At 39.1% G+C, this 15,468-nt stretch overlaps 2 protein-coding genes across 2 annotated transcripts; one reads left to right on the top strand and one right to left on the bottom strand.

The window, feature by feature from the left end:
• The first annotated feature begins 872 nt into the window (after nucleotides 1–872).
• On the top strand, nucleotides 873–4,120 carry gadd45gip1 (growth arrest and DNA-damage-inducible, gamma interacting protein 1). Its single transcript, XM_069149829.1, has 2 exons — nucleotides 873–1,336; nucleotides 3,702–4,120. Exons 1-2 carry the CDS (start codon nucleotides 888–890, stop codon nucleotides 3,991–3,993), a joined length of 741 nt encoding a protein of 246 aa, XP_069005930.1. The 5' UTR covers nucleotides 873–887; the 3' UTR covers nucleotides 3,994–4,120.
• Nucleotides 4,121–4,472: 352 nt separating this feature from the next.
• On the bottom strand, nucleotides 4,473–15,468 carry LOC138198406 (tetratricopeptide repeat protein 39A). Its single transcript, XM_069149828.1, has 19 exons — nucleotides 15,451–15,468; nucleotides 15,255–15,319; nucleotides 14,572–14,676; nucleotides 13,985–14,116; nucleotides 13,571–13,629; nucleotides 13,095–13,162; nucleotides 12,415–12,479; nucleotides 11,735–11,834; nucleotides 11,569–11,634; nucleotides 11,368–11,476; nucleotides 11,165–11,232; nucleotides 9,255–9,314; nucleotides 8,812–8,973; nucleotides 8,620–8,711; nucleotides 8,049–8,169; nucleotides 7,849–7,960; nucleotides 7,302–7,416; nucleotides 6,637–6,753; nucleotides 4,473–5,380 (listed from the first exon to the last, which is right to left on the bottom strand). The coding sequence occupies exons 2-19, from the start codon at nucleotides 15,287–15,289 to the stop codon at nucleotides 5,272–5,274; spliced, it is 1,695 nt and encodes a 564-aa protein (XP_069005929.1). The 5' UTR covers nucleotides 15,290–15,319; nucleotides 15,451–15,468; the 3' UTR covers nucleotides 4,473–5,271.

The following is a 15,468-nucleotide window of genomic DNA, read 5'->3' as shown; positions in this document are numbered from 1 at the left end:
CCTGACAAACACATAAACAACAATGGATTAAAAATGTTTGTTCTCAGGAAACAGATAGATAGATAGATAGATAGATAGATAGATAGATAGATAGATAGATAGATAGATAGATAGATAGATAGATAGATAGATAGATAGATAGATAGATAGATAGATAGATAGATAGATAGATAGATAGATAGATAGATAGATAGATAGATAGATAGATAGATAGATAATCATCTATTAATGTCTATAGCCTACATTTCTATCAGTATTTGTCTCTGATTTGTCATGCCGATTAAACTTTGAATTTCAATTATTTGAATTAAATAGTTATGTACTGACTCTATTACTATAGGCTACTTACAACTTACTTACTTACATCTCCACATATGTATTTGTCCGCACCTTATTCCAGAGATGTAATAAACAATTATTTAACAAGAATTAATCAATGTCTCATTTTTTTTGTTTTAAGTATTATTGTTAATTGCCAGTCAATGGTCTGTCAGATACTTGTGAAAGTTGTCCATCACAATTCTCCATAAAGTTCTTGTTTCACAGCCTACTGCTTGATTATTTGGGTCAGTAGTCTGAAGACACTGAATTTGCAACAAAGAATGAATTACTAAAAATATATCAATGGCCAACATTTTTCTCATATTTTTTTTAAACAAATAGGCTACATAATCGAATATATTCATTTCCACCTCAACACACGTCACTAACTTCAATCCTTTTATGTTGGTTTTTAATTGTATTACACTTTTTTTAATTGCCTTTGTGTAATGACATGTGCCACATGCATATGAAGATATCTGCGTAATTGGCAACACTACGGATTGATAACTGACATGACTAGAGTACGGGGAAGATTCATTTGCATTTGGTGAAAAGGCACCGCGATGGGCACCTATGACTTTGCACCGGGTCCTTCTTGTGGATCAAGCAAGATGGCGGCGGCCGTGCTGTGCAGGAGGACAGCAGTGTTATGTCGGAGTTTAAAGGGAACTTCATCTTCCAAAGCTGTACTTTCTGCGAGCTCTCAGTGTGGCTTTCTATTGCAGACCGCGTCTTATAACCCGAAACCTCTCAAGCTGAATTTGCGGGACGTTTACATTCCAGACAAGGACAGCGAGAAGACGCCGGAGTGGCAGAAGACGGCCCGGTTCGACAAGAAGCTGTTCGGTCGGTACGGCTCGGCGTCGGGCATCCAGCCTGCCTCCCTGTGGCCCAGTCATGAGCAGCTCGACAAAATGATCACGGAAGAAACGGAATGGAACCCGCCGTTGGAAGAACTGCTGAAGGACGTAGCGGCCAAGGAGAAGGAGGAAACCGAGAAACGGCTGGCGAAGTAAGTCGTGCGTCGATGCGCCAATTATCGGACAGGCAGTTCGAATAACTCCCCTCCCCTGGGCTTTTTATTTTTAACTATGATGAATAAGTAATTAATCTTAAGTTTAACAGTGTGACCACTGCTCTACAGATATTCATTTAACAAGAGCTAACGTTTAATTGGAAAGTGTATCTGTGTCTGGTTCTGTGCAAAAATGGAAAAGAGACGCGCGATGAATTTAACATAAAACTTCAGCACTCATCCAACTTAAAACTTCAAATGTGTTCACATGCAGGTTTCCTCTCACTCCCTTTTCACTCTTTTTAAATGTCTACAGTGCAGTTACTCACTCACAAATGTATATTCAGGTACCAGCAGTCAAATGACGCAGCTCCTGTTTGAGCCAGTTAATAAATGTAAAAATCTGTTGTTGTTGTTGTTGTTTGTAACTTGACTTTCAGGGAAGGAAATCTACTGACTGTCTTTAACAGCATATTGTCGTCTTCATCTTCAATTCGTTTCGTGGTCTTTTGCACAACCCTGTGATATCCATCACTTTACACGTGACAGCCTGCCATTTGTATATTAATGCTTTATTTATTCAGGAAATGTCATTGAGATCAAGAAGTCTTTCGTAAGAGAGTCACCAGTTTATGTGTGTTGATATGAGAAACTTTTCCAAACCAATCTCTCCAGCAAATGAAGACTCTGGAACGCTGATGCCTTCGGATGAGGAATACAAATCTACGAACCCTTGAATCTTTCATAAATATACGATCTTTTTTTTTTTTTTACCTAAATACAAACCAATCTGTAGGTTTGAAAATGGTGATCAAGCTTTGTCGCAGTCTAAGAATTGATATCTAACAAACCACTGAAGAATCTACGAAGACGAACTTGATGGAAAAGCCAAGCGTCCGTCCTGCTGAAACAAATGCAAAACTGCATGATGGATTAAAGTTGAAGTACAAAGTTCATTATATATATTTAGCAGTTATGATCCCTTCGGTTCAGACCCGACGGTGACGTGTGGACTGCTCAAAGTACGTCTGTTTCCACCAGGCATGAGCATGTCTCCACATGTCTCCTCTATATGCACATAAACATTTAAACTCAATGTAAACTAAGATATTGAAAGTATAAATACAGCTTTGGTCAGTTTACACACACACACTCATCAGGGACATGAATGTCATGGCAATGTTGAGACTTCAATGACTCCTTTGAACTTTTATTTTTCTGGGGTGGAATCTCTTTATTAAAAGAAAAAAAAAAAGAATTTGGTGCACAAACTATTATTTCTGTTCAAATCAAAGCGGGGTCAAAATGATTCTTGCCAGCCTCTTAACTTCCTGTTGGTGATCATGATTGACGACAGCTGACAGCTTCTCTGTTCCCTTATAAAAAAGGGCCTGTTTATTGGACTGACCAACACAACCTACTCTGGGAAAGTCTGATGAGCTCGGCGAAGATCTGAGCAAGAAGATTACAATCTTCTTCCGAGCTCCTCGGATTCACACACCTCAGGAGTGTTTGTCTTGGAGCCAATTATAAACTTCAGATTCCAAGATCATTAGTTCAAACAACTGGACGTAAGCACGAGTTATTGGAAGGAGGAGCCACTTTCCCAAAGTCAGAAAGAAAACCCAAAGCGTCACCCTCAGTGAAGAGGAAATATGTTCCGATGTTCAAAAACAACCCGACAGCCATCGAGGCACAGATCTACCGTGAACTGAAAGACGTGTCACTCTACAGTCCTGTGAGCTTCACGTTGTACTCAGAGGCTTAAATGTAAACACGTTTTCTACAAAGCTCCTTATTGACTTAACAAAAGGAGACGCGTTTTAAAATGTTAACTATTGGCTTGCTGAATAAAACGGTCCGGTTTTAGTTTTAATCACAATTACTGTCAAATTCAAACAGGAACGATCTGATTTAGAATATTTGTGATAGTCATTCAATACCAGCTTTCAGTTGGCTTTGCAGTTGTGGTAAAGTCATTGTAAAAATGTTACTGGTTGTCATAGTAACATGCTAAAGTTGGCCAGATGTATTTTATTTAATTTTTTTTTACCACGTTCATCTTTCTTTAGCATGCTGACATTTGCTTACCTACAAATTAGCACTAAAGACAAAGTTCAGCTGCGTCCGATGTTCATGTCATTATTTTTGCAGATATTTGATTATAAACCAAAGTAGAGGATGATGTCATATTTTGATGATAAGTCCGTCACTAAAGTGATGATTAGATCTTGGCTGAGCATCTGCACCAAATGTAATGTGAATCCATTTCACTCGTGACAGGACATTATGCTCAGACGTATGACGGGCAGCTTTAACACCTGTCGTACTTTATTGTGCTTTTTTTCTATTGTCATTGCAGAGAGAAAATCATCGCACAACACATGGCCAAAATGCCCAAGATGATAGCTGACTGGCGCCGAGAGAAGCGTGAAACCAAACAGAAGCTTAAAGAGGAGAAGGCTCGTCGCGCAAAGTTGCTGGCTGAGGCCAGAGAGCGTTTTGGCTACGCAGTGGACCCCCGCAGCCCCAAGTTCTTGGAAATGGTCGCTGAAATAGAAAAGGAAGAGAAGAAGAAGAAGAAACTAATGAAACGTCGAATGAGAGAGGAGCAGGTGGTGGCCCCTGCGACACCTCCTGCTGCCTCCTCGTAGTCTTGGACGGAGTCATTTTACACAAAAATATCTGTCGGGCCTTGCTCCGACTTTATTTAAAAAGATGGACGGTCTGCTGCATAACACTTTTCAGGGGAACATTTATTTTAAAAGTGTCTCAAAACCAGTTCCGTCCCTGTTTTTGTGTTACCCGACACCTTCTGCAGCGACCTGAATTAAAGAAAACCCCATTGTTTTCTTCATTGGGAAACAATTAACCTTTCTTCTTTACTTTTCTCTACACATTTTGTTCAATTTTCAGGCTCTCGCTCTCTTTCTCTCTCTCTCTCTCTCTCTCTCTCTCTCTCGCTCTCTATCTATATCGATAGATATATATAGATATATATCTATTGATATTGATATAGATATATATCTATATCGATTTATATATATATATTTATAGATATATTTTTTTTATCAATATATAGATATATATCTATACATATATAAAACTAAAATCAATTTAATTACTGACTACATTTTGCCCGATTTCAAAGACAAGTACATTTTATTCATGAAAAAATAATTGACATTTTTTGCAAAGTTTATGTCCTGATCAAAATCAGTCTCAACACTGAATTTGAATGCGGTGAAATTGAACAGCAGTAGTTTCACGTCCTCACCTGTGTCACGTTGATATGCACCTTCACTGCAGCCATACAGGATGGACATGACGGTGACCCACAATGCATCTGTCCAGGTGTATGAATACTGGCTGCAGGTTCTACACTTCAATTCAACTCAAAGACTTTTTACAAGGATGTTCGTGCGGCCACAGTTTGTATGAAATACCATTAACATCCTAACACCTTATAAAATCTAAAATATGTTGCAACAGAACAGTATGCTCATCTTCATAATGTTATAATTACATTTCAGTATATATAAAGAAAGTCATTGCATTTTATTAAGTCTTAAAATGTATTACATTACATATTTCAAGTGGATTTCAATCAATTAAAATTTAGTGTGTAATGATCAACGTAAAGAGTAAAACATCTATAAAATAAAATGGCTACTGTATATAAACTCAGTCTGTTAAACCGAAAGGCAGTGAAATTCAAGGTGAGTCAGCTCGGCCGCTCTGACAAGGATGGTTCTTACAAATATTCTACCAGGTTAAACCTTTGTACAGAGGTGAACACCAAAATGCCTTAAAAAGGTACCAGACCACAGTGAGAAAACACCTGGAAGGTAAAAACTGGCTGTGTAGCTAAAGCAGCTTTAACCGTGAGGGAAGTGGAGAGTCCAGTGTATCAGTCATGAAGAAATGTCGTCTCACAGACGCGTGTCGTCCTCTTCACCAGGGTCAGCCTTGAGTTTGGCCAGAGCAGCGTGCACCCTGAACTGCGTCCGGGACTCCATCGAGTATTCTTTGTAATTGTGTCTGCAAGTCAAACCCGCAGATGATGTCAGTGTAAACTGCAGGGACAATTTATTCGCTTTGTTTTATTTATTCTGCCCTGAAAGTTGCATCCAAGTTTCCATCCAATGGGAGCACATGGGAGATATTCAAATGGGTACAGCCCCTTTAAAGAAAACCAGTCTTCAAGAACACGCTGAAATAATATTTGCGTTTACACAGACAAAGAGCGACCTCTAGTGTTGATGCAGGAGCTATACACGGAGCAACCTGAAACAACCTCGTCTTTTGTAACACCCTATTCAACAGTCTTGAAACAAAACTTATTATCTTAATTATAGTAACCACATGTAATGAATAATACCATAGTAATAAAGTAGATTGGTATATTATATTACATTGTGAATATATAAAAAGTAATAATGCACAGTTTTAGTAGTAGCTGCTACAAATATCGAACATTTAAAGCAATAATCTGTCATTTTGGTAAATGTGTTTCTTAACTTTGTTGGTGAGAGATAAAATACAGATTTGACCTGTATTCAAAATTAAGCTATAGCCAGTTAGCATACAGAGTGGACATATGTGGAAACGGCGAGCACAGCTGTTCCTAAAGCTGATACAATCAGCATACAAAGAAGCACCTCTGAAGCTCACTAATAAACATGTTCTTCGTCATGGAGCATGTTATGAAGTCCAGCTCATAACCCCTGTAAAACTAACAATTTGCTGATTTTGCACTTTTTCCAGACTTGTTCTGGTAACTAAAGATAAAAAGCATTAAATAATAAGATTTACTGTTAGGTGGACCTCTATCGCTGTGCTAAGCTAAATGAACCGGGTTAAACGGTTCTTTACGTTTACTGTACAGACATGAGAGCTATCAATCTTTAAAAGAAAGCAAAAAAAAAATAAACCTATTTAATAATGTCAAACTTTTTGTTTTAGGTAAGGTGGTTGTAATTTTACAGAGGCATTTTTTTTTTTTTTAATCATAGTTATTACATTTTAAAACATACTTTGTTTCACAGTTTTGCTATGCAGTTGTCTCATTATCTGCCCAAACAAGAAATGAACTGAGGCATAAATGTGCAGCTGTGTGAGGGACAGACTATAAGTTCATTCAGTCAGATGGGAGCTGACTAAGGGTCTAGATGTCTGTCGATGCCACCAAAATCGTAGTAAACACTCAACAGTTTTATATTTCAAATACAAATTTGAACTCTCCCAATGAGCCACGCAGACAATGTATGCTGTACGTATGTAAACGAGTAACTTACTTGGCCTTGTTCAGCAGTTTGATAGCCTCGTTCCTTCTGCCTTGGTCTATGTAAAGCAGGCCGAGCTCCACCAGAGAGTTGGGCACCAGGTAGTGGTCAAACTTGATCTTCTTTTCACTGAGCACACGCAGAACGAGGTGAATTCAACATTCTTGTCGCACACACGTACCTTTTACACATGGTAAGTCACGACCCTGCATCACTGTGCTGTGCGTTACATCCTCGGCAATGCTGTATAAGCAGCAGAGTTTTTTGTTTTTCCATACAGGTAGGTGACTCCATCAGTGAATAAACAGTAGTAATGTCAGTGTAATTTCAACAAAGTAATCTCAATCTTGATCGCCATGCAAATATCCACCGTGTGACTTAGTGACAGTTTATGGTTGCTAAGCAAACACAGCGCTGTCAGTACATCCAGCGAAGTGCTGCACTTCAACATTTTAACTGACACATACGGAAATACTGCAGTTACAGTTTCCCCCAAAAAATAAGCAAACACTTATATATACAACCTTATATTTAAAACCCTTTGGGTCTGACTATGATTTTTGTTTCCTTTTTAAGAATGGTGTCGTGAAACTTTGAAGAGTTTCATAGTCCTCTGGCCGTAATTCAACGAGCCTCACAGGCAGTGCGTTTACCAGTGTTGCCACAAACTAACCCACCTAGTGCACACTTTGTTGAAGCATTCCTCAGCAGCCTGGAGGAAACCTTGGTTCTTCAAACACAGTCCTTTCAACATGTGGATCACACAGCGGTCATCCACTGTATACTCATTTCCTACAGAGGACAGAGCAGACACCATCAGCACTGTCTAAAGCATTTCTTATCCTGTGTTCCAAATGGCGCACTTACATACTAACGCTCAGTAGTTTCAGTGCATAAGTGTAATTACATGGTCCAAGTATGGAAACATGCAGTTTAATATAAGTACCCGGATGATGCACTCAAAACAATCCCAAAATTTAGTGTGAAGCTCTGCACATTTTCCACACTCAACGGTCGCCATTTTGGTTACGTAGCAGGAAAGAAAGAGACCACCGTTGTACAGATTTTCAAATTAAGGCATCTGAGGAAGCTGCAGCTGTTTCAGAACACCACACAGAAGCCGGGACAGTCCTAACATGTACAAGCACTATCTGTTAGTTGACGAAGGGAAGTACGTAGTTTGGAACACAGCCTAAATGAATGGTTTGTGATATGCTGCATTACCGGGGGACTCCAGCAAAGTGCGCTCGGCCTCCACCAAAGTCTGCATCATGCCCTCAGTCAGCTCTGGGCATTTGCTGATCATACTGAAACCGTTCCACATGTACATCATCTCCTGCAATGAAGCAGTGGATACTGTTGGACGGCTCAGTCAGACACAATGCCTGTTGTGTTCATTGTGTGCGAGTGTGTTGTTCTATTACCAGCACTGGTACTGGTAGCCTGACGGGACAGGAAGCCTTGTAGCGTCTGGCTTTACGAATAGCAAACTTCTCCGTTGGAGGAGACTTCCCTGCTATTTTCTGCTTGAAGGTGGGAACTTTTCTAAAGACACAAGAGAAAAATAAAGACAGATCTGGAACCACGGTATGGGTCTGAGTTAGTGGGATAGTGTCTAAATCTAATGCACTATCATTACTTGACATTTTGGAAGCAGATCGATGAGCTGTAAACACAAATGTGACAAATGGTGTTTACACATCAGCATTCATTCTGTGTCTATAGAATTAATTTAAAGGGGACCTATTATGCTCATTATCAGGGTTTTTTTTTTATGTTCTGGGACTCCACTAGAAAATCTTTCCTTAGTTTACAGTTAAAAAAAAAACTTGTATTTATCATGCAGGAATGATTGTGCACTGCCATGCCACTTTTGAACCTTCCTTTCCACCAACGCACACAGACATTTACGTGAACAGTGCCTCTCATGTTAAAACATACATATTGGTAAAAATTAAGCAGATCCAGAGTGTGAGGACCATGAAGTGTATTTACCGAAAGAGCTCTACCTCGTCCTCCCCGAAAGGCCTGGCTTCATCCTTTGGCAGCATACTGAGGTAAGCAGCTTTCATGTACATATACATGGCCTAACAGAGAGAAAAAATAAGTTAAAAATAAAACTCATGCATTTATTTCTATTGATGTTTGACAAGAAAATTCCTCCTGGTGTCCTCCTGAGTTCAGTACCTTGGACCAGCGGCTCTCCTGGCTCAGCAGGTCTGCATAGAAGTACGCCATCTTCCATGCGCGCTTATAGGTGAAGCACCACATCAGCTCCCAGTAGCACATGTGGTGAAACTGCTTCCATGTCTGCTGGGCCTTGCAGCCATCTTCGAAGAGTACCACCGCCTGGAAGCACAGTGAAATGACACCTTAAAGCAGAATAATTAGGACATGAAACACTGATGCTGCATTTGAGGTATATGTTGTGAATTAAATATTAACTTTGGGCGCTGGTCCTTGGGAGCTCATTGGCTAAAACATGGCAACAATATTTCCATGGTAACCAAATAACTGAATGATTAATTTATCGCCCAAGAAGGTGAAATCACTTACTCATGATAGGTTTATGAAAAATAAATGCTGTAAACACATCGAGCCATGTTATGTATACATTTTCTGAAACACACCTTGTCAATGTTCCCTTTGATCTCCTCAGTTCTGCCGGCAAAGAAGAGAAATATTGCTCCCTGGACAGACAGAGGGGAAAATTCATAAAAATAATTTCAGTCTTAAGATTGCTTGCTGTTAAATGCTCCTCTATCTGCAAGCAGATACATTGTATAACAGTCATACTTTGCAGTGTTTAACCAAAAGATTGGTACGGTGTCTGAGCTTTGAGTTTGTTCTGTGGGATGGGCTGGCATGTGAGTAAAAGGTGGAGTGGAAACAGGCATTGTACATTTACAAGAATGTAAGTCAGGTGAAGCGGTAGGAGTGATAGCATGAAGGTGTGGGCAAAATGAAGGAAAGATGTTCGAAAGGATTCTGTGTGCACGAGAGACTGGATGACGTGCAACGACATGACAGCAATCAGGGTATGGATAGTTCAGAGTGTGACAGGATGACAGAAATAAATGATGTGAATGCAAGAAGGGAGTTGTGAGAAAGCACAATGATGACATGATAATAGAAAGATTAATAGCTCAATGATGTGAAGCAGTTTAGGTGGTAGTCACAAGTTTGAATGCAGAATTGGTAGAAGATGAGGAATCTATTCATTGTATTTGAGCCCTACATTCACATCTACACACTCTATGGACAACAGAAGTCATCGGCTATAAAGGATCACTCTGCTTTATCACAATGTGGATCTTACTTTTGTGGTTTTAATCAGAATTTCTATCACTTATAATACATTTGTACTCACTCACCACTCAATGAAATCAGACAATAATGCGGGTTTGTAAGATCAATGGCAGTTAATCCAACGCACAATAATAATCCTTCACTGCATATGGAACCACAGCTACGGCACTTATGATGGTTTAAAGCTGAATTACATTACACGTCACATCTAACTTCGTTTTTATTACGTTCCAAGATATTATATCTTAACTAAGTTGGTGTGTACAGTTATGGCTCCAACTTAATATTATTTTAAAGGACTTGCAGTATTGGATGTTTTGCAGATATCTAACATGCTGAAGTTTTCCAACTCTTTACATTGAATGCCCATGCTGATACCAATATATGCATATATTGTTTCCACCTAATTGCAGAGAATGTCAAGTCTCTCCTTTGGCCAAAATGTTGTTCTCCCAATATGCTGGTTTTCATTAGATCCTTTCTGCCTGGTAAATGCCAATATCTTTTCAATTCTAATGGTCTCAGTTTGTAAACATAGATGTATCAAGAGAACTGGTTATTGTGCTGCCACTTAACCTTGACTCGTAAAATCACTGGAAATCCCCTTTAAAGGCAGGTGACACCAGAAATTGTCACAGCAAAATTCATTCTTGTGTATTCATGATATATTTGGTTGTATAAGCTTGATGAAGCAGTGACTACTTGGACAGCTTGTTTGTGGACTGCTTTAGCTGATGAGCAAATCGCTGACACCAGAACCAACCAGTCAGTCACAATAGATCCCTGAGCTGGTTTCTACAACAAGGCATTCAATACAGAGTTATTGAAGAACATAAAAACTGTAAACTGACAATTCAAACTGTATTTAAAGGTTGCTTTTGTGCCATCGATTTGAGTGCAAACCATTTCTTGTTGTGGAACAGTTCATACTCCAGCCGAAAAGGTTAAATTAAATTCTCTGTTCCCTTCATCTCACCTGGGATTGAATCCACTAATTTCAACTATCTCATTGACATGAGCTGATTTTGTAATACAACTGTAAAATGTTTTGATTTTAAATGCTGGTAAGAATAATTGTTAGTGATTTGAAGTAGCCATGCTCATTTAGTCTGTGATTTGCAGGAGAATACCAAACAAAGACTTAACACCTTCATTACCAGTCAGAAAGTCCCTGTTTATTAAAAAAAAAAGTGATTTATTTTGCCACCAGATTGTCGTTATTACTACTCACCTGTGGGTAGCGGAGAAGGAAAGGTTTCAGCAATCTTTCAGCTTCAGCCACCTCTCCCTCACCTGTCCCTGAGAGGATAAAACAGAAATATGATACCATGCAGAAATCCTCATAGGTGTGAATAACATGCGCGATCAAGTGATACTTTTTTAACACAATCAGAATCATCTGGATCTCAGATGTGAGGATGGGTAGAGCAGTACCTAGTATGAATGTGAGGAAGGTGTAGTAGCAGAGCAGTAGCAGAGCGCACAGCATCGAGCGCAGATTCATCCCTGTCGCACCGTCACGCAGAAGGGACAGACCATACTCCTGAAACAGGATCACACATGTTGAAGACATCCATGAGGGTGTCATTTAATAATTGAATACAAAATGGAGGAAAATGTATTTAGATATTGGACCTTGTCTCCGGAGAAGCCTGCAAACTCCAAAACTTTGAGTATCCTTGGAGGAAATAGAGAGAGTGTCTGAAAGTAAAGAAGACCTGATCAGATACAAACACATGATTACACACAACAAATAGATGGCCAGTATGTTTGTAAATATACTGTAAATTTGACATCATACCAGATTAAATGCACCAATTCCAAATGCTATTCCTCCCTCTAAGTGAACGTGGCTCAGTCCTTTGAGACAGTTGTGAGATTTTATGAAAGAATGCAGTTCTCTGAAAGATAAAAGACAAGTATGTCAGTTGTTTAAGGACGCAGCTCACCAGAACAGCGTATTAGTGGACAGGTTAATACCATGATACAATGAAAAAGAAAGCTAAATTATCAGATGCTCCAGAGATAAACGTTACACTGACACAAGCATGGAGCCTACATTTCCCATAATGCAACTAAGCACAATGTTTTTCTGATAAATGCCTGCATCTTTAGAACTATACACTCCCAGTTTGCAACAGGTACTTTTAGTCATGTAACTGATTCTCCAAACCCAAGATAATCTTAACCAGATGACATCACAGTGACATCATCAGCTTGATATGTTTTTTTGTGTGTTTTTTAGAGATTTGCCTTAAAATCTACAAAAGACATAGACAGCTGTTCACGGCCTGATCATTCACAGTCATGCGATGAGTCAACTGAACATCAAGTGTTAATGGAGCGGCCCTTTAATAATGGAAACATAAATACATTTCTAGCAACTGCAATAAGAGCATAATATAGACACTCTTCTAATGCACATACACACTATATACTGCTGACATTCATTTAATGCAAGTATTCTTATCGATTACTTACTTGTAAATCAGGTAACTGTTTCGTACTTTGATCCCTCCTTTAATGAAACTCACCATGTTCTCATCCTGCAACAAAATGTGTGATAATTCTGTAATTAAAAAATCATATCATACAGACTTTTGGTTTAGAGGGGCTTGGATTAAGATGAATGAAACTTCCAAACCATATTAAGTGTCTGTTACTTAGAATGTGCATGTTAGGTAGGCAATATTCAGGGTATTTTCTGTTATATTCTTAATGATATGACAAAATATTGAAAATTATTTTATTCTCAATTTCAAGAATTTACAATTGCAACAAAATAAGTGTTCTAAGATATACGTTGTATATGTCAGCAAAAATATAAAATATCCAGTAAACATTTGTGGGTTGTATATCTGATCTTTTGTAAGCAAAACACTTCCACACTCCTAGTCATTTCCATTTTTGGAACGAACTCCTCCACTGTGGAGTGCATTTTAACTTTGCTTGTTGTTGCTGTGCTTAAGTTACACTTGTAACATATGTCATACCGCTACATTGTGTAATGGAATGACGTCATTAAATCAATATGTTGGAACGTTGCCATCATCAAACTTAGATTTCTCCTTATCATATTAAAAGTTACCCCTAATGCAGATAGAGTACACGAGATTATACAGCTGCTTCAGTGGTTTAATAGACATATGAGCCTACGGCACCTGTAGGAAAGTGAGAGCAGCTCTTTGGAGTTGACACTCTGCGTAACACACTTCGGCATGGAGCTGCACTGCAAAAACACATCAACAGACACACACATTAAATAATAAATAACATGCAATTAGCATAGTCAGCTAACAATAAAGTGTAAAATCAATTCGCAAATCGCTAACATGCTAAATTAAGATGGTGAATATGGTAAACATTGCACATGCTTTACATATGTATATCAGAAATATGGGAAATAATCTACAAAGATACATGTATGCAGGCATGCAGAGAAGTTGAAAACCTTTTAAAAAACTGAATTTAAAACAGAATGCTCTCCTACTTCAATTCAAATATTCCCTTGGCCACTTTTACCCGTGAGTTAAAGAATTACTGAAAACATATTTTCCAATATTTTTATCCACTGCAATTCATGTTTTGGAAGAATTGTCCTTTAAAACTGCAGGAGTCAGACGTCCAAGCCTTTTACCTTCAGAGAGTGATTCCCCTCCTGACTTATTAGCCAAACCCGGGGATTTCCGTCGAAACCTGAAACATCAGATAGGACTTCAGCACAAGACATTGTGCTGCCACTTCTCTGACGGTAACTGCATCTTTTCTGACACAACGATATTTAGATATGTCTACTTTTGGGGCTTCTCTCGTGCAAACACAGTCAAATTGGTAGTATGGTAACAGAAAAGCCATAAATGCAAATACACCTTATAAAATATGCCTTTTTTTTGGCTCATGGACCACAGAAGACAGGATTGCAGCGTCACAGAGAATAAAAAATGAGTTTGAAAAGAAAAATTATTAAACTCTGGTCAGTGAATTGAATAAAATAATCTACTCTTTCAAACTAAATCTGGTAAAGATAATTTTCATTGGGAAAATTCCTGACCTCTGGCAGACCTCCTGGGCACTCTTCATGGTATTTCCTGCACTGCTGATGTCATCATGCTGGAAAGTCATCATGGCTTGCATTTCCAGCACTGTGGCGTAGATAAGAGCATGGTACATACTCTCATTTACTCTACATGGGAAACATGGAGTCGTAGTGTCAATATCACCTCATACTGTGAGCAAACACTTGCAATCTTAGGTAACTGCTGTACAACATATGCATTTTCCCGTCGCAAAAAGTAAAGAGTAAATATCCTGCTCTCTTTATTCGTTCTGTCTCCCAGTCTGTCTTGTGCTTGGTGTTTATTTTGCAAACATTTTGTTGGCTGTTCAATTAGTCAAACCTTGGGCGTCAGCTTTAGCAAACACTTCGTATCCTGGAGAAATGAAACCTGACAGGAAGGGCACTTCTTAACAGTTCACACCACTTACATCGCAGGCAAAATACTGCTGACATCACGCTGAAACATACCACCATGAATGTGCTAAAACAAAGCACACATGACACTAGTAGCTTCAACTTAGACAGCAAGAGTTGGTTAAAACCTCTATGGAGTCAAAGCTGACTCAGGATGATTCTGTTACCTTGGTCTCAGCCTCTCCAGGCTCTCATTGAAGTGGTTGTTAAGGAAGAGATCCACAGCCTCCATACACTCATCCAGGCACTCTTTTAGAGTCATCTCTGAGGAGCTGTTACAAAAAAATACACACAACCAATGCAAATGTACTGAACCTACATGCGTGTTCCAGGGTTCAGGGTGCTGGAGACATACATTCAACATGCAGGGCCCGTGAGTTACATGCAACGACTGACATGTTAAGTTAAGGTTTAGGATCACATTTTCCATATCCATGCAAGTGAACATTTCCTTTGATTCCAAATCAACACACTGATATGATGCAATTATAACATCATAGACAAAATAACATCTATCAATAGTTTTGTTTGCCAAGACCTCAGTGCAGACTTGGCTGACTTGTTGCCAGCTTCATTTACTGAAAGCATGCAAAACTTCTTCCTGGTGCTGACACCCCCACTAGTTCCAAATCAAACTTGAAGAAGAGTAAACTAGACAGACATCCAGGAAAACGAGAATAAAAACCCGTTGTTGATGTTTCCTGGTGCAGATAAAGGTGAATACTTGATATTCTTGTTTCCTATACAGGTGTCTTTTCACCCTTTCCCAGGCAAATCTCAGCAGGGAGAGCTTATACGGAACAAGTCAAACTGTTGGCCTGTCGGTGAATTATCTGTTGCGTGTACTCACTTTTCAGCAGCATTTGCGTCTTTCCCACTGGACATGTTCACTGTCCGAGCGGCGTGCCGCAGCACCTGTTACAGCACTCGCAGAAAATCAAGATGCATTCAGGAGTCACACTGTGAAACCGAGCTTTCAGAGTAGACCAGTTGAAATGAAGTTGACATTAAAGCTCCAACGACTTTTCCTACTTGTTAAAACTCACGCGAGGCGCACGGAGGTA

Source organism: Embiotoca jacksoni, unplaced genomic scaffold, assembly GCF_022577435.1.
Source record: "Embiotoca jacksoni isolate LCO1_2020_lvr unplaced genomic scaffold, fEmbJac1.0.p SCAF_15, whole genome shotgun sequence".
In the NCBI taxonomy this organism is placed as follows: Eukaryota; Metazoa; Chordata; class Actinopteri; family Embiotocidae; genus Embiotoca; species Embiotoca jacksoni.
The sequence above is the reverse complement of the archived record's forward strand: the minus strand, read 5'-3'. Positions and strand labels throughout refer to the sequence as shown.

What these genes read in the sequence shown, in the direction of transcription:
- gadd45gip1 (XM_069149829.1), top strand. Translation starts at nt 888, where the DNA reads ATGGGCACCTATGACTTTGCACCGGGTCCTTCTTGTGGATCAAGCAAG. An exon ending in ACCGAGAAACGGCTGGCGAA is followed by an intron (nt 1,337 to 3,701) that starts GTAAGTCGTGCG and finishes TTGTCATTGCAG; the next exon opens with AGAGAAAATCATCGCACAAC.
- LOC138198406 (XM_069149828.1), bottom strand. Translation starts at nt 15,289, where the DNA reads ATGTCCAGTGGGAAAGACGCAAATGCTGCTGAAAA. An exon ending in CTGCTCTCACTTTCCTACAG is followed by an intron (nt 12,480 to 13,094) that starts GTGCCGTAGGCT and finishes ATTTTGTTGCAG; the next exon opens with GATGAGAACATGGTGAGTTT. An exon ending in GAATTGGTGCATTTAATCTG is followed by an intron (nt 11,635 to 11,734) that starts GTATGATGTCAA and finishes CTTTACTTTCAG; the next exon opens with ACACTCTCTCTATTTCCTCC.